Source organism: Oxyura jamaicensis, chromosome 24 (genome assembly GCF_011077185.1).
Source record: "Oxyura jamaicensis isolate SHBP4307 breed ruddy duck chromosome 24, BPBGC_Ojam_1.0, whole genome shotgun sequence".
NCBI lineage: Eukaryota > Metazoa > Chordata > Aves > Anseriformes > Anatidae > Oxyura > Oxyura jamaicensis.
In genome coordinates, this window is record NC_048916.1 from 5,201,818 (window position 1) to 5,220,089 (window position 18,272).

The window sequence follows — 18,272 nt, forward strand, 5'->3', positions numbered from 1 at the left end:
CACCCATCCCCACCCGTAACCCCCCCCCCGTAAGCAGAGAGGGGAGGCAGCCCTATAAGCACCCCCTAAATCCACTATAAATATAGGTTTTTATTGATGTGTGAAACCCCACGAGTACAGCTGGCAGCCCCCCAAACACCGACACACGCCGCGACGCCTCCGCCTGCTCCACGGCCCTCCGGCCACTGCTGAGCACCAACAGAAAGCCAGGACCCGGGCACGCTGTCCCCATGGGGCACTCACCCTGTGGCAGCCCCGTCCCCCGGGGCTCGCTCCCACCTTGCCTGGGTCCTGCCTGGCCCCTGGAGGGGGATCCCCAGCCCCGCTGCGCAGCCCCCCCATGGAGAGGCAGCAGGACCCCAGCAAACACCCCCTGCGCCCCCCTCCCTCGGCCTCCGAGCTGCTGCCTCCCCGATTTTTTGGCAAATGGCCCCAGGGAGCGTGGATTCAAGCTGCCCCCGCCCCAACGCGGCACAGCAAAAGGCTGGAAAAGGACGGGGGTGCTCGGTGGCAGAGGGCTGGGAGGAAGGGTGGGCACCCACAGCGAGAAGGAAACGCCTTTGGTGCCTGATCGGGGAGGGGGTGAGACCCTCCCTGCGCTCCCCCCTCCAGCAAACCCCGAGGGGTGAGGGGGCCGCTGCTGCTCCTGTGCGTGTGCCAAAGGGGCCTGGCCACGCGTGGAGGCGAGGGACCGCATCCCCGCGCCCCTGCCAGGGTGCTGGGGGCTGCTCCTGGTACCCCATCCAGCCCTGCCTTGGGGCTGAGGGAGCTGAAGCAGTTTCAGATGGGCTGGAGTGCAACCGGCGCTCCCCAGGAGCCAGAGGCACAGCCTGATCCGCGGCCTCGTCCCTCCAAAGTGCACGGCAGGGGCAGGGGCAGTGCAGGAGGGGATAGGAGGTGGTGGGGGAAGAAGCCTGCTCTTCTCCATCGCGCTCCTCGTGATTATCCAGCCCCGCTCCCTGCGGGGATGCCCACAGCCAGAAGCCCCCACGGTGCCGTGCCCCTGCTCTGATAAAGTGCATCCTTGCTGCTGCCTGCCCAGCAGGTGGGGGCCCCCCCACAGGGCTCAGGACAAGCCAAGACCCAGCTCAGGGACCCCATCCCCACAGCCCAAATCCCACGGGAGAGCCGTTCTCCAGCTGCAGAGCTCACCCCAGCCCTTTTCCCTTGGGTTCCCATGCTGGGAGCAGCAGGAGGCAGAGGCCCCAGCCCAGCAGCACGCACCCCGGGCTGGGCAAGGTTTAACGAGCCCAGTAGCAGGGCAGAAGGAGGGCGGCAGTCCAAGAGCCCCACAGAGAGTGAAATGGAGATGGGTGACAGCCCTGGAGCTCCGCCACCACCCCCCCCACGGTGATGGAGCAGATGTGGGGGTGGGCTCCCCTCCCCGTGCACCCGCTTAGCAGCATCGTGCTGGGAGGCAGCAGTGCTCCAAGGCGGTGTCACTTCACCGCAGGGCACGGCACGGGGTCAGCCCTGAAGGAGGATCCAGGAGCCGAGGGGAATTTCACGAGGGACAGCAATAAGTCAGGCGAGAGCCCCCAGGAAAAACCAGGGGAGGGCACCGGGGCTCGTCCTGCTTCCAGCCCCTTGGTGCAGGAGAGCCCCGTGGCTACGAGCTCCTCGCGTCCGTGCTGTCCAGACAGGGGAAACCCAGCCCTGCCGCGTGCCCATCTGCATCTGCCATCCATCCACCCGCTGCCAGCTGGACACCACAGTGCAGAGCAGTCCCAACACGAGCCAAGAAACCGAAGGAGAGTCTCGAGGATATTGCTTGAAGCCTGTCCTTCGCTCGGCGGTGCCCCGCTGCTCACAGCCCGGCACAGCCGGCGCTTGGAGCTGGGGCCAAGCTGCCCCCTGCGGTGTCCGTGCCCACCAGAAAGCTCCATCCCAGCTCCGGTCCTCTGGAGAGCCAGCGAGGTGCCCAAACGCCTTCCCTCCACCAGGGGTGACTTCGGAGGAGCCGCCAGGGACCCTTGCCAAAAGGGACCTTATCCAAAAGGGACCTCATCCGGACACCCGTGCCCAAGTGCAAAGCCCTTCCCAGCGCCGGGCTCACCTGATGCACACAAACCGCTCCGAGACCTCACCTGCTTCCCAGCCCCAGCGCTGCTGGGACCCGTTTCTGTGTGCTCCTACCCCACGAGGGTCCCGCTGCGACGGGGCCGTGGCCCATGGCCTCCTCGGGGGCAGCACGCAGGTGGTGCTGAGCAGCGCTGTCCTGCTGAGACGCCCGCAGCGGTGCCAGGGAAGGAGAGGAGGGAGGCACGAGGGAAGGGCTCGGGGCCAGCTCCAGCGACGGCACGGCGGGGACCCGAATCCTCCGTGCGGGGTTTGGGGGGACCGGTCACTTCTCTGCATGGTGGTTGCTTTTATCCTCTTGGCTCGGATCCCAAAGCCAACAGGGACCAAACACGAGGCTGCCTAAGGTCTGAGAGCGCCGTGCCACTCCCACAGACCCCGCCAAGTCCCCAGGGTTGCAGATCCCCTCTGAGGATGGATCCAAGCAGCAGCACGGATGGATCCAAGAAGCAGGGAGGGTTAAAATAAAAATAAAAAAAGAGGAAAAAATAAAAAAGAGGGGGGGGGAATCTAGGCCGAAAGGAAAAGGGGATGCAGCAATCTCTGCGGCTACGGAAACAGGAAACATGAAAGCCTTGTGCAACGGGGCCTGCTGAATCTTCGTGCTCCTCTCCGTGCTGATGCACGTGCCTGGTGCTCCGGGGGCTCGTGATGGCTCTGCGGGTGTCCCCTCCTGGCACAGAGCAGCCCCCTTGGCCCCGTGGGACCGTCCCCGGTGCCCCTTGGAGAGGGGCAGGGCGGCCGGAGGGGTCCCAAGCTCCATGGGGTCCAGCAGTCCCCAGGGGAATGAGGGTGGCAGGCGCCAGGGCTGTACAAAACGTTTGCGATGAAGAGTGCGTGGAAAGGTTAAAACAGTTCCGAGATGTCTCAAAACCCTTCTCGACTGAGCCAGGCCTGGCTGGCACCCACCGACACGGCCCGGGGCGCCGGGTCCAGCTGTGTCTGTCCCCAGGCCAGGCCCGGGAGCGGCACTGGGGCCCCGTGGCCCCTTTATCTCTCCGACTTGACCTTGTACCTGAGCACCAGGTAAGCCAGGAGCCGCAGGATGACGAAGAAGATGCCCAGGATGAGGAAGTCCAGGTAGAGCTTGGCCTCCTCCACGTCCAGCTCCTGCAGGATCTTGATGGGCTTTTGGAAAGGGCAGAAGTCCTCGAGGCACTCCAGGTCCTCGCGCTCCATGGCGTAGATGGTGAGGATGACGCCCTCGAAGCCGTACCTGGGGCAGAGCACCCCGTGTCACCCCACGTCACCGCGGGCCACCGTGTGCCCCTCGTTCCCCCCCCAGCCCCACGGGGGGCAGCTCCCGGCCGCTGCGCTGGGTCCCACCTGACGTAGGAGACGTAGGAGCTCCACTGCAGGTAGGTGGGGATGGTCTTGAAGCTGACGAAGAAGCCCGAGAAGAGCAGCACGGGGATGGCGGTGACGGGGCCCACGAAGGTGGCCACCTGGGGAGCACAGCCGCCCACTGAGGGGTCCCCAAACCTGCTCGTGGGACCCCCCGCGACCTCCCCCCACACCCCCAGGTAAAGCCGAGCCCCCTCCTGACCTGCAGCGAGGTGGAGGCAGCTCCGATGAGAAGCCCGAGGGACTGAGCCACCAGGGCCGTGGCGGTGGCCAGGGCGGAGAAGAGGAGGAAGCGCGTGGCTTCGGGGGGCTGGCCCGTCATCCAGTACACGATGCTGCAGTACGCGATGGGGCAGATCACCTGCGGCGGGGAGAGAGCCCTGCTGGAGCCGCGGACCCTCCCCGGGGGTCGCAGCAGAGCCCAGGGACCCCAGCCCGGGGCACGGGGGCCGTGTTTCGGTGCTCACCTGGAAGGGCACGTCGGCCATGGTCTTGGCCAGGTAGTAGGCTTTCAGGCTGTACCAGTAGTTGAGGTGCTCTCGCAGGAACACGGACATCTCCTGGGGGACTGCGGGGAGGGAAGGGGTCGGCAGAGCCCCGGCCCGGGCTGCTGCAGCCCCTCTGCCCACCCCGGAGGGGGTGAACACCCTCCCCCCCCCCCCCAGCAGCCACCCGCCTGCGGGCAGGAACCCGAGCGGGAAAAAACTGAGGCCGAGGGAGGAACTTGGTGTGGGGAAAAGTCAGCTAGGCTGGGGGGTTTCAGCCAGGCTTTTTGAGGAAGCGAGAGGGAGATGCAGCAGCCGAGAGCAGAGCTCCACAGACCTCCTCTCAGCAGGAAGAGAAAGTCCTGAAGTCTGCTTTGGGCCAGGCAGTAAACAAATGGCAACACTGCAATAGGCTCTGGGCCATCCCAGTGGAAGTTTTCCCCCTTTTCTTGGATTTTTTTCCCCTCTCCTGCCCGATTTCCTCCCTTTTATCTAGCACAGCCCTCCCCATCACCCAGCACCCCCGCCCCGAGGGCTCCTTACAGGTGAGGATGGTGGGCATCAGGGCGGCGAACATGAGGAAGAGCATGGAGAAGAAGAGGAAGCCGGTGTTGTTGAAGACTTTGCCCGCGTCGTTGCCGATGTGCAGGTAGAGCAGCCCGATCAGCACCCCGATGCAGATGTGGGACATGAACCGCAGGTGGGTCAGCACCTGCAGGCACGGGGGGGGCTCAGCGAGGCAGGGTCCCGGCCCCGCAGCACCCCGGGGTGGCAGAGGGCAGCCTGCCCCTGGAGGGACTCCATCCTCCCGCCCCCGGCAGCCTCCTGCCCTCACCGTGTCCCGCAGGATGCAGATGAAGGTCCTCTTGAAGAGGATGCAGAACTGGGTGGAGGTGCTGGTGGCGAATGTGTGGCTCTCGATGTGGTCCACGTCCTGCAAGACCACGGGCTCAGGGACAGGGGTCAGCTCCCTACCGTGGATCCCTGAAGGGCTGCTCCCGGGGTGCCCCCCTGCTGAGCACCCACAGCGTGGGGCAGGCGGGACGGAGGTGTCCCCAGCCGGGCACCCCGGGACCCACGCACCCCCCATGGCTCCAGGAGCCTGCTCTGCTCCCCGCTCACCGCCACGCAGTGCGCTGGGCACGACGAGTCGGCCTTCTCGGGGCTGCTCTTCTTCTCGGCCATGGTGCACATGCCGTTCTGCACGGCGCGGAACAGGACCGGGTTGAGGTCCCCGTACTCTCCCGAGGCCACCTCGATAACTGCAGAGGGGGACGGGACCCCTGAGCGGTGCTGAGCCGGTCCCCCACGTCCCCTCCGCTCCAACCTGACCCCCCCAGGACAGGAGGTGGGAGCCCCCCTCCCCGTGGCGCTGTGCCACCCGGCAGCCCAGCACCCAGTGGGGGGCTGCGGGCAGCCCCATCCCCTCGGGGTTTGGGCCTTGGCACCCCCAAAAACGCGGCCCAGGCTGGGCTGGGGGGGGCACTCACTGAAGTCGGCGGGGTTGTGGTACGTGGGGCAGTGGAGGCCGAGGCCCTTCAGGTAGGGGATGAGGTTGGTCACGACGCCTTTGAAGATGCACTGGCCCTGGCTCAGGATGTACAGCTGCGAGAAAACAAAAGGAAATGTGGCCAGCACACAGCCGCAGGGACACGGGACACCCCGGCCAGGCCCCCACCGGGTGCCACACACCCCCAGGGTAAAAACCTGCAGCCACCCCCCCATCCCAGGGCCTCCCTCCCTGGCTGGAGGGGCCCTGCAGCCCCGGAGGGCCCCGTGCCCCGTCCCGAACCTTGTCGAACATCTCGAAGAGCTTGGCGCTGGGCTGGTGGATGGTGCAGATGATGGTGCGGCCGCCCTGCGCCAGGGAGCGCATCAGGGACACCACCTGGAAGCACGAGGCGCTGTCCAGGCCGCTGCGGCCACGAAGGGTGAGGCAGAGGAGAAAGATGAAGGGGAGAGGTGAGAGGGGGAGAAGGATGTCCCAAAGACACCCCACCTGCCTCCCCCCCCTGCAAGGACCTTCTTCCTTCAGGCCCATGGAGGAGACCCCCCCCGTGCCCCCCCCCCCCCCCCCCCCACCGTGCTGTTCCCCTGGGGGTCCCACCCTGGGGTCCCACCGCCCCACCGGGTTCCTGAGAGGTCCCTGGTGTCCCCTGGCGGGGCCAAGCAGCGCTGGGAGCCCCGTCCCCCGCGGTCCCACCTGGTGGGCTCATCGAAGAACATGACCGGGGGGTTGTTCACCAGCTCCAGGGCGATGGCCAGGCGCTTGCGCTGCCCCCCCGACAGGGAGATGGTGCGGGTGTAGGAGCACTCCAGCAGCCCCAGCGCCGTCAGGATCTCGTTGACCTGAGGGCACAGCCTCCTTCACTGCGGTGTCCCAGGGCCCCTCGCCCTGTCCCCGCCACCTGGGGGTCCCTCAGCACCCCCCGGTGCCCTCAGGGCTCTCCTGTCCCCACTGCCCCCATTCCGGGGGGGCCCCGAGCCCCCCTCCCTCAGCGCTCACCAGCTCCTTCTTCACCTCCTGCTTCTCGCTCAGCTTCAGGTTAGCGGAGACCTGCGGGGGGAGGACGGGCAGGGCGAGATCACACCAGGCCCAGGGGCATCCCCCATCAATATCGGGGGGCCGTAGCTCATGGTGAGGAAGCAAGGGAGAGCAGGACTTGGTCCCCATGTCCCACCGCCCTCAGAAGTGCCCAACGCCAGCGTGGAGGCCCCGCAGCCCCCCCCCCGGCGCTCACCATCATGGCCTCCAGCACGGTGAGGTGCGGCAGCAGCATGTCGTCCTGCATGATGTAGCAGGACATCTTGCGGAAGGTGCGCAGGTCCCGCGGCCGGCCGTTCACCAGGATCTGCCCCTTCATGCCCGTCTCCCTGCGGGACGGAGGCGCCCGGGGACGGATGCAGCACGGGACCCCCGGCCCCCAGCCCCGCCGCGTCCCCCCAGCCTCACCTGTAGCCAGCCAGGATGTTCATCAGCGTGGACTTGCCGGCGCCCGAGGGCCCCATGATCCCGATGAGCTCCCGCTGGCAGAATTTCCCCGACAGGCATTTGAGGAGAGTTTTATACCCTGGGGGGAGAGAGCAGAGCGGGTCCGGATTTTGGGATCAGTGCAAGGGGACTGCGACAGCATCCCGGCACCGGGGGGGACCCCAGGACCTCCACGTGCTGTGCCACAGCCACCGTCACTTCTAGGGTGCTCTCTGCCCCCAGTTTTTGGCTGAAAGCACTTGAAAGACACGTGTCCTAGATGCTACCACAGACCAGGAAAGCCCCGGGTCAGGGCGTGCAGCCTGCTGAGGAAGGCCACCGGGCTGTGACACGGTGACATTGTTGTCCCACCCCGGAGGAGGGGGTGCCACAGGGCAGGCAGAGCCCCCAGACCGCCGGCTGCTCGGGTGCTGCCGTCATTGGCATTCACGCCGTGGCGCCTGGCAGCAGCCACCGCTAATCAGACCTGGAATTATCTCTGCTTTAAGGCGGCTGATTAGCATTTTGTCGGGAGCAGGGAACGAGCACAGCCCCGGGCTCTCGCGAAGCGCCCCCAAACGCAGCCCCAGCAGGGGAGCCGTGGTCTGCGGGGTGCCGGGGCTACGAGGAACCACGGGCCGGGTCCGGACACCTCTCCGTTGGAAAAAACAACCCCCCCCCAAGCCCAGGGGCAGCAGCTGCCTTCGGGTGATGCCAACACATCCATCCCTGCCCGCAGACCGGGGCAAGCCTTGGGGCCAGCCCTGCACAGCATCCTTACACCACAATAAGGGGGCAGCCCCTCTCCTGGAGCAGGGATCCGGCACTGCCAGCCCCCCCCTCCCACTCCCCCCGGAGCCCCCAGATGCAGCCCTGGGGTCCGGGCTGCCTGCACCCAGCAGCGCCCCGGGGAGAGGCGCAGCGGGACGCGGGCAGGGTGCTGTGTGTGACGGCAGCGGGGCGAGCGAGCGGCCCCGGCGGCGCGCATGCTGCTCACGTCGGCGCCACTGCAGCTTGCGCAGCGGTTACTCGCGTTCATTGACTGCCAGTAACCTCCTGCTTCAGCACCCGGGGCCGGATCCTGGCCGACGGCACCGCGCTCCTCTGCGTGCTCCGGGGGAGAGGAGCATCCTCCTCCAGACTCCCCGGGACCTCAGCACCCCTCAGCGTGCTCCTCGCCGCCCCAGCCCCACCGGTGTGCGCCCCAGGACCTCTGGGTGCCGCGTCCTGCTCTGCGCCAGGCACCCACAGCTCCTGGCTTCAGCCTCCATCTTGTGCTTGCCCGGCACCCAAGAGGCAGAGCTCGCCCTGGGGCTGGTCCCGCTGCTGGGCACTGCCTCAGTTTCCCCACCTGCAAACCCTCGGGGCTGAGCAGGGACCCCGCAGCCTCGGTCCTGCGTGCCCCAGGACCCCCCCGCTCAGCCCTGCCTTCCTTCACCTTCCCCGGATCAGCTCCCCCCTGTCTCACGGGGCTGCCTGATTGGCATCCCATTAACTGAGAGAGCTAATTAAGGCAGACTACCACCCACCAGCTGCCATCTGCCTCCCCTCTCCTGAGCTCTCGGCCGGAGTGGCACACGGGGACGGGGAGCACGGCCCCGGCTGCATGGGGGGCTGCTAGAAAGGACCCCCCCCCCCCCCCCCCCCAACCCCCCCCCACCCCGCTGGGGCACCTCTTGGGGTCTCCTGCAGTTAGCACAGCAGCCACCACACCCCGAACTGCTGTGCTGGGGACACTCAGCCATCGTGGCTGCCCCCCTCCCCCAGGATGGGGTCTGGTTTTGGGGCCAGGCAGCCACAGGGGACGGCAGGGCGAGCATCTTGCACTGCCGAGCAGCAAGCCCAGCTCCCGCAGAGCTGAGGCGCTCCTTTTGGGCAAAAAAGGGACGGATCCGGCACAGATGATGACGTTGGGGACTTGGGAGAGGTCAGGGAGCGGGACAGAGGTGTGACAGCCCTGGGGTCCCCTGCCCGGCCGCGGCCCCTACCTCTCTTCCTCCACCAGGAGCCCTCGCGCACGGAGTAGGACAGGTCGATGAACTCGATGTTGACGGCCGAGCGCTTCGGGAGGTGGGAGAACCTCTGGGCCTCCGTGATGTGGTTCTCCACCTTCTTCAGGTGGGTGGTGAGCAGTGGGGCATCCGGGGGGCTGGCGTGGCACACCGTGTCCTCCAGGGCGATGGAGACGCAGGCAGGATCCATGCCCTTCTCTGCCATCGTGGCGCTCTGGGGGAGACGCACGGGGATGTGCTCACCGTGGACCCCTTTTTTTGGGACCAGGGACCCATTTCACCTCCCCGTCTTATACCAGCACAGCCCCAGACACTAGGCCAGCACCAAACCGGTGTCACCACGGTGTCACCGGCTCCATCCCCGCTCAGCTCCGGGGCTCTGCGATGCCCCCGTCCCCCCTGCAGCATCACAGGCTGGGATCCCGGGTCCCCCATCCCGAGCGCTCAGCACCCTCCCACCCCTGGGGCTGGGACCCCGAGGCTTTGCTAACCTACATTTTGCTGAGCCGCAGGCTGCAGGCGGCTCCCGGCCGCAGCTGCAGTGCACACACGCAGCCCCTGAAAGGCGAGGACGGCCTCGCGAGGAGCTGTGCCGAGATCTCCCCGCTGCAGGCAGATCCCTTGCAGGGCTGGGGGGTGGGGGGTGGGGGGGGGAATAAAAAATACCAGCCCCAGCCCTGGGGGAGAAAAGGTGGGTGCGAGGGCTGCAGGATCCCACCGTCCTGACCCCCCCCCACCCCCTGCAGCCTCAAGCTTTGCCTCCCCCTGGCTTAGGGGGGGCCAGGCTGGGGGTGTCGGGGATGCGAGGGGCACGAAGCGCCCTCGGGCTCACCTTGCCTCCTCCTCCCGCAGCCAGCAGCGCTCCTCAACCCCCCCAAATCCCCTCTCCGAATCACCCCGCACGCACAAGGCGGGGGCTCGGCCGAGGACCTTCCTCCTCCTCCTTCCCGGCCCCTTCCCTCCCCGCTAGCCCCGAGCCTTTGGGGACCCCCCCGGGGGTCTCACCTGCCGGGCTGCGGGCTCCGTTCCCAGCGCAGCTCCCGGGGCTCCGCCGCTCCCCGCTGCCGCAGCGCCGCCGCCTCTCCTCTCCTCTCCTCTCCCTCCCCTGCGGACAAAGGGGCGCTGCCCGGAGCCCGGAGGGGCTGCGGGGGGGGGCTGCTGGGGGGCGACCGGTGCTCAGCACCCGGCCCCGGGCTGAGCCCTGCCCCTGCGGGTCCCCAGCCGGGGTCCCCTCCCCATCCCTCCGAGGCGCTGCGATGCGCACGGATGGCAGGCGGGGAGGCGGCGGCGGGTGGGGGGGGGGGGGGTCGGGGGGGCAGGGGGGGTCTGGGCAGCGCCACCCGCGGCCGTGTCACCTGTGTCCGTGTCTCCCGTGGCCGTATCAGCCCTGTCCGTGGCGCAGCCCCCGGCCCGGCCGAGCCCCCCGCCGCCGCCGCTGCCTGCCGCGATGGGCGGCTTGGGGCGGGGGGGTGGGGGGGCGGCGAAAAAAAAACCCTCTTAAAGGCACCGGCCCCGCTTCCTCCCCTCGTCCCTCTCTTCCTGCACGCCCCAAAGGCCCCAGCATCCTTCCCCCGGCTCGCCGAGCCCGCAGTTTGCCAGCAAACCCGTTGCACCCATGGGTCACCCCCCCTCCAGCTGCCCCCTCACCCCAAAAATCCATGCCCAGAGCCCCCAAACCCCCTCACCTAGCCCTGACCCCAGGGGGGGCAGCGAGGCAGAGCACCACTTAGGAAGCTCACAGCATCCACCAAGGGCCAGGGCTGCCGGGGGCACAGCTGGCCCCAAATTGTGTGTGTCCCCCCCATAGCAGGGCTTTGCCCCCAGCACCCGCTCCCCTCCCTGCCTCCCCAGAGCCTCACCTGGCTCCCCACCGACACCTCGCACCCAGCGCAGCACCAAAACGTGGGAGGTATGGAAATGGGTGGCACTAATGAGGGTTTTAATTAAAAAAATCTGTTGAGCTGAGGAAAGCCTTCCCCTCCCGCAGCTGGGACAGAGCTCGGGGCAGCGAGCGGAGAGACCGGGGGGGGTCTCCAGGAGGTGGCAGTCCTGGAGCCAGCTCCAAATGAAGCTCATTTGGAGCACCCAGTGCTCACCCAGCTCGCTCCCCTTTCGGCACGCTGAGCACCGTCCCCAGGGTGCTCGCAGGTCCAGGACAGGACCCGTGGCAGAGGGAGCCTGTCCTGGACCCGGAGCGTACGCCCCAGACACGTCCTGTCCCTCTGGGGACAAAGCAGGACCCCAAGTGACGGAGACACACGGCCAAGGGACCTCAGCCCTACCTGGAGGAAGGGGTCCGGAGCGCAGGAGCAGCAGATCCTGAGCTGCTCAGCAGCCCCCAGCCCTCAGGACCACCCCCTCCCTAAAACCAGCACCAGACCCTTACCGGGGGCGGGCGGCCGCTACCGGGACTCCCCACAGGGGACGTGGCAGTCGCACTCGCAGAGGTCGCAGCGCAGGAACCAGCGCGCCCAGCCCGGGCGCTTGGGGACGCAGGCGGAGATCTTGACGCAGCCACGAGCGAGGGGGGGTCCCAGGTGGCTCAGGGTGCTGCAGGACGAGGAGCACCTCCCGGCGACGTCCCGCTCGCTGATCTCAATCCGACCTCGCAGACAGATCCCTGAACGAGGGCAGCACCAGAGCGCATCCCTCGGGTGCCCACCAACCCTTTATCCCCCCGGGTGGTGGGTTGGGGACGAGTTAGACCCCCCCGTGGTACTCACGGAGGCAGGTGGGCTTGGGCGTCCAGTGGCCGTCGGACTGGCAGGCGCTGGCCGGGTCCCCCAGCAGCAGGAACCCAGGCCGGCAGCTGTAGCGCACCACCGAGCCCACCCACCAGTCGTTGCCGTACACCACCGAGTTGAAGTCGGCCTCGGGCCGCCCGCAGTTCACTGGGGACGGGGAGGGTCCCGTGGGTGGGATCCGGGCTGCCTGAGGGGCTCAGCCCCTACCCACGGCCCCGATCCTGCCCCGCGCTGCCGTACCTCGGCAGAAGGACTTGTAGCCCAGCCAGCAGCAGCTGCCGTTCCCGCACTGGCTCCTCTTCAGCTCCTTGTGCTTCCCCTTGCAGCCCCCCAGGCAGATGGGCGCTGTGCCGGACCAGTAGGTGTCCTGGTCTCCTGGCAGAGCGGGGAGAAGGGCAGAGCAGGGCTGGGGGGGCTGAGGACCACCCTACCCACCAGCTCCCCAGCCTTCAGAGACCTGCAGGTGGGAGGGATGAGCCCAAAGGCTCCTCTCAGCCCACCCGTGACCCCCCCGTGAGCACCCACTCGCCCCAACTCTCCTTCCAGCCAGCTCTCCCTTCCCCAGTGCCAAATTCCAGCACGGGGCCATGCTGAAGGTCTCTCTCCTTGCTGGTGCCAGCAGCCCCGGGACAGCGTGTGAGCCCCCCTTGTCCCAAAACCCCCCGTTGTTACCTCCTGGGTACTGGCAGGAGCCCAGCGTGGCCAGCACGGTGAGGAAGAGGAGCCCCAGTCCCATAGCAGTCACTGCCCTCCTCCCCTTGCCCCCCGAGCACGGCCCAGGGAAAAGTGAGCTTGGTTTCCATACACGGGGCAGGATCCTGGGGCGTGGGGGCAGGGAGGAGAGCTCCCTGGGATGCCAATCCGCTCCCCCTCAGCTAATCCCTGGCAGATTACCCTCCCTGGACCCGGGGTTTAAAGGCACAACTCGGCCACCGCAGCCCCGACGCCGCTCGGGCAGCGCAGGGATGCTGCAGTCCGGGAGCAGAGGCGCGGCCGCGGCTCTGGCAGCAGAGCCCCGAGGCAGCGGGGTGGAAGGAGAGCCAAGAAGAAGTGCTGCGAATGAAAACCTGGCAGCAGGCCCTGCTCCTGGAGGTATCCTCGCTGCTCTGCCAAGCACCAGCGAGAAGGCTCCGGGCAGGGAAGGCTGGGCAAGACCTGGGCACGCTGCGTGCCTGCAGCCCGGGGACGCGCTCCCCAGGGCGAGCATCCTCCAGCAGCGCGTGGTCGGAGCTGCTGGGAACCAGGGGTGCCCCCCACGCACGGATCCAGCCCCAGTAAACCCTCCCCACACAGCCCAGGACACGCAGCTCTCCCTGCTTCATCCCCGCTTCTTGGCCAGTCCCCGTGCAGTGACCGCAGAGCTCGCTGCCTCGCGGGCAGGGCACAGCCGAGGGGCTGCTCGCATCGCCCCAGCCCAAGGGCGCAGCCCGGGATCACACCCACAGAGCTCGTAATTAGAAAGTGAGCAGATGGCCAGGGGTTTAGCCTGGTTTCCTCCATTAACCTGGGCTTCCAGCAGCCTGTGCTCAACAGCTTGAGAAAGGAAGAGGGAAAAGTCGGTGTCAGCCCCACCAGCCAGGGCTCCTCCCTGCCAGGGAGCCCAGCTTCGCCCTGTCCTCGTCCAAACCGCTCCCCAAAAGGCGGCTGGCTCTGCTGACAGGCCCAGGCTCCTCTTCAGACTCCCACCACGACCTTGCAGGCAGCTGACAGTCACGCCCTGGAAGAGGCGGCCAAAACCAACCCCCCCCCGGGCCTTCCCGTGCCGCCTGTGGGGACCTGGCCCAGCACACGCTCCAAGGCAGGGGCAGGCTGCAGCCAGCAGCAGCACAAAAAGCTGCCGAGAGATCCTGGCAGCTCGGTCCCATCACGCTGCAGCGGGCGGGGACGGGGCTGAAGCAGACACCAGACACCGGCTCTGGCCTGACACGCCGCCGTTTATTTGGCTCTCTGAAGCACACCGCCCAGCCAGGAGCCCAAACCCCAATGTGGGGAAGGAACCCAGGGAAGGACAAAGGCGTGAGGAAGGCTCCAAGCCCCCAGTGCTGCAGGGAAGCAGAAGGCTCTGAGGGAGAGCACCTCCAGCCCTCTCCTCCCCCCGAGACCTCTGCAACGGGATCAGCGGCGCAAGGCGATGTGCAGGGAAGCGATGGCGGAGGTAGATGTGCAGCAGGCCACCCCCTGGAGAACAAGGTAGGGGGAGGACAGGTCTGCAGAGGGCCCCACGGCCCCCCAGGTACGAGATTCTGCTGCACATCACCGGCACAGGGAGAACCGGGCTGAGGACCGGGCTCAGCACGGGCCCACAACTGGGCTGCGCTGGGCCCACGGCACCAGCGAGCGAACCTGCGGCAGGCTAAGGCCAAAGCTGGAGGTGGGGGAGGTCCCCAAAACAAAGAGACAGCTCTTCCCAGCTAATTTTTGTGAGCCACAGCCAGGAGAGACCAATCCTCCTCCTCTGCCACGCTACCCAGGTGGGTGGGAATCCATCCAGCTGCACGTGGGAGAAGACACCTTCAGCCTTCCCCCCCCCGGCACTTCCCAACTGCCCCCAGCTCCCACGGAGGCCCAGGACTTCCAGACGCAGGCGAGCTCCTCACACGATCTGGATGCCCAGCTCCTCGGCCGTCTTCTGCAGGCGGTCCATGACGTTCTCCTCCAGCTCCAGGGGCAGCCTGCCGGGTGCCGCCGCCGCCCGCTCCTCGGCGGCCGTGCTGGCCACGACACAATACACGGTCTCGGTCTCCCCGTGCTCGTTGGTCCGGTTCACCACGCGGATGATGGGGTTGGCCGGGGTGCTGAGCTCCTGCTTTGAGGACAGAGCAGCTCCCGGGAAGGCGCCAGGCCGTGCTGCCTCGGGGCTGGCAGCAGAGCAGGCTGCAGCGTGCAGCGGGGCCGCCTCACACACACGGTTCTCCGCCGGGGAAGGCTCCGTGGGGGCCTCCAGGATGATGCCCTGCAGGTTGCCCTCGCCTTCGGACAGCACCACGCAGTCGGGGGAGCCATCCAGCGCCTCCCCCCGCTTCTCCCTGTCCTTCAGCAGCTGCTCCGTCAGCTCCACGCTCTCGTAGCGCACCAGCTGCAGCCTCATGTAGCCGTCCTCGTGTTCCTTGTACCTGAGCACAGACGGGGGGGTGACGAGCTGCCCCCGCTGCATCCCTCCCAGGAGAAGGGCAGCAGCCAAGGAAGAAGAATCACATTTTGTGCTCCAAAGCCCTGCGTTGCTGCCCAGCGCCTGGGAGATGGGGATCGAGCACGTTACAGGCAGATGCCAGCACCCAGGCGCCGTCGGGTCGCTTTGCTGGCTCCAGGACGCGTCCCGGCTGCCTCTTGCGCTAGAGGGGAGCGAAAGGTGTGCAGTACCTGAAGCGAGGATGCCCCGAGGGCCACTTGAACTGGTGTTTCTTCCTGAGGTGCACGGTGAGGTTGTTCCCACGAGTGAAGCACTTGTCGCAGACGTGACACTTGTAGCGGGGCTCCGAGTCACCCTGAAGGGCAGAGAGAGGGACGTGAGCACCCCGCGTGCGAGCGGGGAGGGAGGAATCAGGTGCTGACGCCGACACAAGGCATCACTGCAGCTGGAAAGAAGTGCAACCTGCCCTCACGCTCCCACAGTCCGGGGCTGAGTCTGAATTTCGTGGTTTTTTTGCCTCATGCTTCCAGACAGCACGGCCCTACCTCGTGGACCTTGCGGTAGTGCAGCTTGATGGAGCAGACGGTGCGCGCGGTGAAGCTGCAGGCCTCGAACTCGCAGCGGTAGGCTGGCTCCTTGCTGTGCGTGTCCAGGTGCTTCCTCAAGTCGATGAGACTCTTGCAGCTAAAAAGAAACGATAGAGGAAGCAGGCTGAGTGTTGCGCAGGGCACGCTCGTGCTTCTGGGCGCTTCCCCGGGACAAAAGCAAGCCCTGGCCCTCACCTGTAGTCGCAGTAGTCGCACTTGAACGGCCGCTCCTCGCTGTGCCGGAAACGGATGTGATTGCGCAGGGAGGAGGGCAGCGGGCAGGTCATGTCGCACAGCGGGCACTTGTAATGGTTCACTGCGGGGAGAAACCGGGGGAGACGTCAGCACGGGGCAAGGGCCAGCACGCGCTGCAGAGCTCGGCTGGGAGAAGGAGCCTCTTCTCACCGTGGTTCCTCATGTGGTCGCGGAGCAGCCTCTCTGTGGCGAACCTCTTGGAGCAGTGAGAGCACTGAAACCTCTGCTCTGCAGCATCAGGGCCGGGGAGGAAACGGAGGGGGCGGTGAGAAAAAGAGATCAAAGCACAGAGAACGTCACGAATGAGACAAAGAGGTCGTTAGAGCCGAGCTGGGAACCCTCCTCTCCAGCGAGGACCAGCAGACACAAAGCCACACCAAGAAGCAAACCAACAAAAGGCGTGCCAGGACCGGTCTGCCTTCCTTTTGCGCAACCTCTGGTCAGCCTCCAACCCTCCTGCCTCTGCCACACGACGCTTCTCAGGCTCCTCAGCGTCTCAGCTCCCAATCCACAGCGAAGCCAGGCTGTTTCAAAGCACCCCACGCCCGATTCCTTTTGCTCCCGGGGCGCAGGCGGCCCCACCAACCCAACCACCCGCCCAGGAACTCACGGTCCAGCGCAGTCTGGCGGCGGATGTGGTCGAAGAACTTGGTGTTGTTGGCGAACATCCCGCCGCAGGTGGGGCACGCCACCACCTTCTCCTGCGTGTGGCTGCGCAGGTGCTCCCGCAGCTTGCAGCGCCCTTTGAACGAGCAGTCGCAGTCTGCACAGAGAGGAGAGAACGCCGTGAGGATCCTCCGTGTCCACAGCCTGGCTGAGCGGCAGGCTCCTTGGAAGACTCAGCAGGATGAGAGCACTGGTGTACAACTGCTGGGGGCCCCCGGCACCACAAACATTTAAGGCACCTCTACACGCACACGGAAGAGAGAAATTACTTTACAAATTTAACTGGAAATTAAGTCTTCTGTAGCGATTAACCTTAAGGGAGAAGTTTAGTACTGAACACCCTAACAGCGCTTAACCCCGGAGAAACCTTTACAGGAGCATTTAATCGTCAGGATTACGCACACGCTCTGTAAGTTCAAGAGCTCTCTGAAAGGCACGCAGAGCCCTCCTGCACAGCCCCTGCAGCCCAGCCCCATGCCAAGCTCCCCGGAGAGGCGCTGCCCGCCCCCGATACCTTTCCAGCCGCAGAGCACCACGCGGTTCTCCTTCCCAGCTGCCTTGTACTCTGAGCAGAAGCTGTGATCCTCCACGTGCCGATAGAACCACTCGGGATTATCGAACGACCTCTGTTGGGGAGGAGGGACAGGCAGAAGAGGGTGAGGCGATCACACGCAGCCCTCAGGCAGCACACAGCAGGCACTCTGACAGGGGTACAAACACAACCGAGAGGCAGGGGAAGAGCAGCTCTCCTTCCCTGGGCCTCCACGCCCAGGAGCGCGGTGCCCTCACCTCGCAGTACTCCCACAGGCAGAGGAAGTTCTCCTGGATCTCGGGGATGATGTTGCGGCTCTGGAAGTCCAGCTGGCAGCGGCTGATGTCCGGCTGGGCCCGCAGGGCGCGCAGCCCCCGCTGCTTCAGCTTGGTGTGGTAGCAGTGGAAGTAGACGTGGCGGACCAGGTCGGCCGGGCTCTCGGGGGAGCAGAAGCCGCACTCCTGCCACAGGCACGTGTACTCCTCTATAAAAAAACCGCCACAAAACACACAGAATTTTAACGGAAAACCCCCAAATATGGACATTTTTGGACAGAACCCCCCCCGGGGCGGCCCCTCACCCAGCGGGTCCACCTCGTCGCGCCGCTCCCCGGGCAGGTGGTGCCGCAGGTGCTGTGCCACATGCCCGCAGAACTCCTCCATGGCGGCGGCGGCGTAGGAGCAGGCGGCCCACTCGCAGCGCAGCACCACCGCCGCTTCCCTCACGGGCGCCATGGCGGCCAGCCCCGGCCCGGCCCCGTCGGACCGCGCCCTGACGGACCGCGCCCCGGCGGCCAGCCAATGGAAGCCGCCCGTCGAGCAGGCGCTGGCCAATCGCAGCGCGGGGCGCGGACCCGCGCGTACTGCGGAGGAGAGGGGGCGGGTGGGAAGCGGAGCGGGATCACGAAGGTTCCGGGCACAAATCGGTCCGCCCCCCCCCCCCCCCCCCCCCACCTTCCCCATTAAGCCCCAGTGGGGCCGGGAAACCCCCACCCCAGCCGAGGGCTGCCCGAGGAGCCTCTCAGCACCACTGTCGTGGGCAGAAAGTTACGCATGGCTGCCCTCCTCCACACATCTCTCACCCCTCATAACATGGATGTGGGGCAGGCTATGGCCCTGTGCAACGTTCGCCCAGCTGGGCTCATTGGCATCACCCAGCTCAGACCCCAGTGGAATCATTAGGGTTGGAAAAGACCTCCAAGGTCATCTGGTCTAACTCACCCCTACCACCAATGTCACCACTAAGCCACGTCCCCAAGCACCTTGTCCAACCTTTCCTTGAATGCCCCCAGGGACAGTGACTCCACCACCTCCCTGGGCAACCCATCCCAATGCCTGACTGCTCTTTTTGAGAAGAAATGTCTCCTAATTCCCAGCCTAAACCTCTCCTGACACAACTTGAGGCCATTCCCTCAAGTCCTATCACTAGGACTTGAGAAGAGGCTGACCCCCAGCTCCCCACAGCTTC

General features: G+C 66.4%; 2 protein-coding genes across 6 annotated transcripts; both read right to left on the reverse strand.

Annotated features, from left to right (window-relative positions):
- Positions 1-2,367: 2,367 nt before the first annotated feature.
- Positions 2,368-12,444, reverse strand: ABCG4 (ATP binding cassette subfamily G member 4). 5 transcript variants are annotated; one of them, XM_035345959.1, is made up of 18 exons: positions 12,308-12,444; positions 11,876-12,007; positions 11,615-11,782; positions 9,897-9,996; positions 8,868-9,105; positions 6,862-6,979; positions 6,650-6,782; positions 6,415-6,465; positions 6,112-6,257; positions 5,701-5,824; positions 5,399-5,513; positions 5,031-5,170; positions 4,744-4,842; positions 4,452-4,620; positions 3,891-3,991; positions 3,626-3,784; positions 3,406-3,524; positions 2,368-3,295 (listed from the first exon to the last, which is right to left on the reverse strand). In XM_035345959.1, the coding sequence occupies exons 1-18, from the start codon at positions 12,436-12,438 to the stop codon at positions 3,070-3,072; spliced, it is 2,469 nt and encodes an 822-aa protein (XP_035201850.1). In that variant the 5' UTR covers positions 12,439-12,444; the 3' UTR covers positions 2,368-3,069. The 5 variants fall into 5 exon arrangements, with proteins under 5 accessions (XP_035201850.1, XP_035201851.1, XP_035201852.1 ...); XM_035345960.1 differs by lacking the exons at positions 11,615-11,782; positions 11,876-12,007; positions 12,308-12,444 and adding an exon at positions 10,247-10,306 and having other exon boundaries at positions 9,897-10,046; XM_035345961.1 differs by lacking the exons at positions 11,615-11,782; positions 11,876-12,007; positions 12,308-12,444 and adding an exon at positions 10,247-10,299.
- Positions 12,445-13,857: 1,413 nt separating this feature from the next.
- Positions 13,858-17,580, reverse strand: HINFP (histone H4 transcription factor). Its single transcript, XM_035345971.1, has 9 exons — positions 17,386-17,580; positions 17,063-17,289; positions 16,788-16,899; positions 16,218-16,370; positions 15,758-15,835; positions 15,548-15,668; positions 15,311-15,449; positions 14,996-15,120; positions 13,858-14,748 (listed from the first exon to the last, which is right to left on the reverse strand). Exons 1-9 carry the CDS (start codon positions 17,537-17,539, stop codon positions 14,229-14,231), a joined length of 1,629 nt encoding a protein of 542 aa, XP_035201862.1. The 5' UTR covers positions 17,540-17,580; the 3' UTR covers positions 13,858-14,228.
- Positions 17,581-18,272: the final 692 nt, after the last annotated feature.

What these genes read in the sequence shown, in the direction of transcription:
- ABCG4 (XM_035345959.1), bottom strand. Translation starts at nt 12,438, where the DNA reads ATGGAAACCAAGCTCACTTTTCCCTGGGCCGTGCTCGGGGGGCAAGGG. An exon ending in CTCCTGGTGGAGGAAGAGAG is followed by an intron (nt 6,980 to 8,867) that starts GTAGGGGCCGCG and finishes CTCTCCCCCCAG; the next exon opens with GGTATAAAACTCTCCTCAAA. An exon ending in AACATCCTGGCTGGCTACAG is followed by an intron (nt 6,783 to 6,861) that starts GTGAGGCTGGGG and finishes TCCGTCCCGCAG; the next exon opens with GGAGACGGGCATGAAGGGGC.
- HINFP (XM_035345971.1), bottom strand. Translation starts at nt 17,539, where the DNA reads ATGGCGCCCGTGAGGGAAGCGGCGGTGGTGCTGCGCTGCGAGTGGGCC. An exon ending in TGCGACTACTGCGACTACAG is followed by an intron (nt 15,450 to 15,547) that starts GTGAGGGCCAGG and finishes GTTTCTTTTTAG; the next exon opens with CTGCAAGAGTCTCATCGACT. An exon ending in ACTACCGCAAGGTCCACGAG is followed by an intron (nt 15,121 to 15,310) that starts GTAGGGCCGTGC and finishes TCTGCCCTTCAG; the next exon opens with GGTGACTCGGAGCCCCGCTA.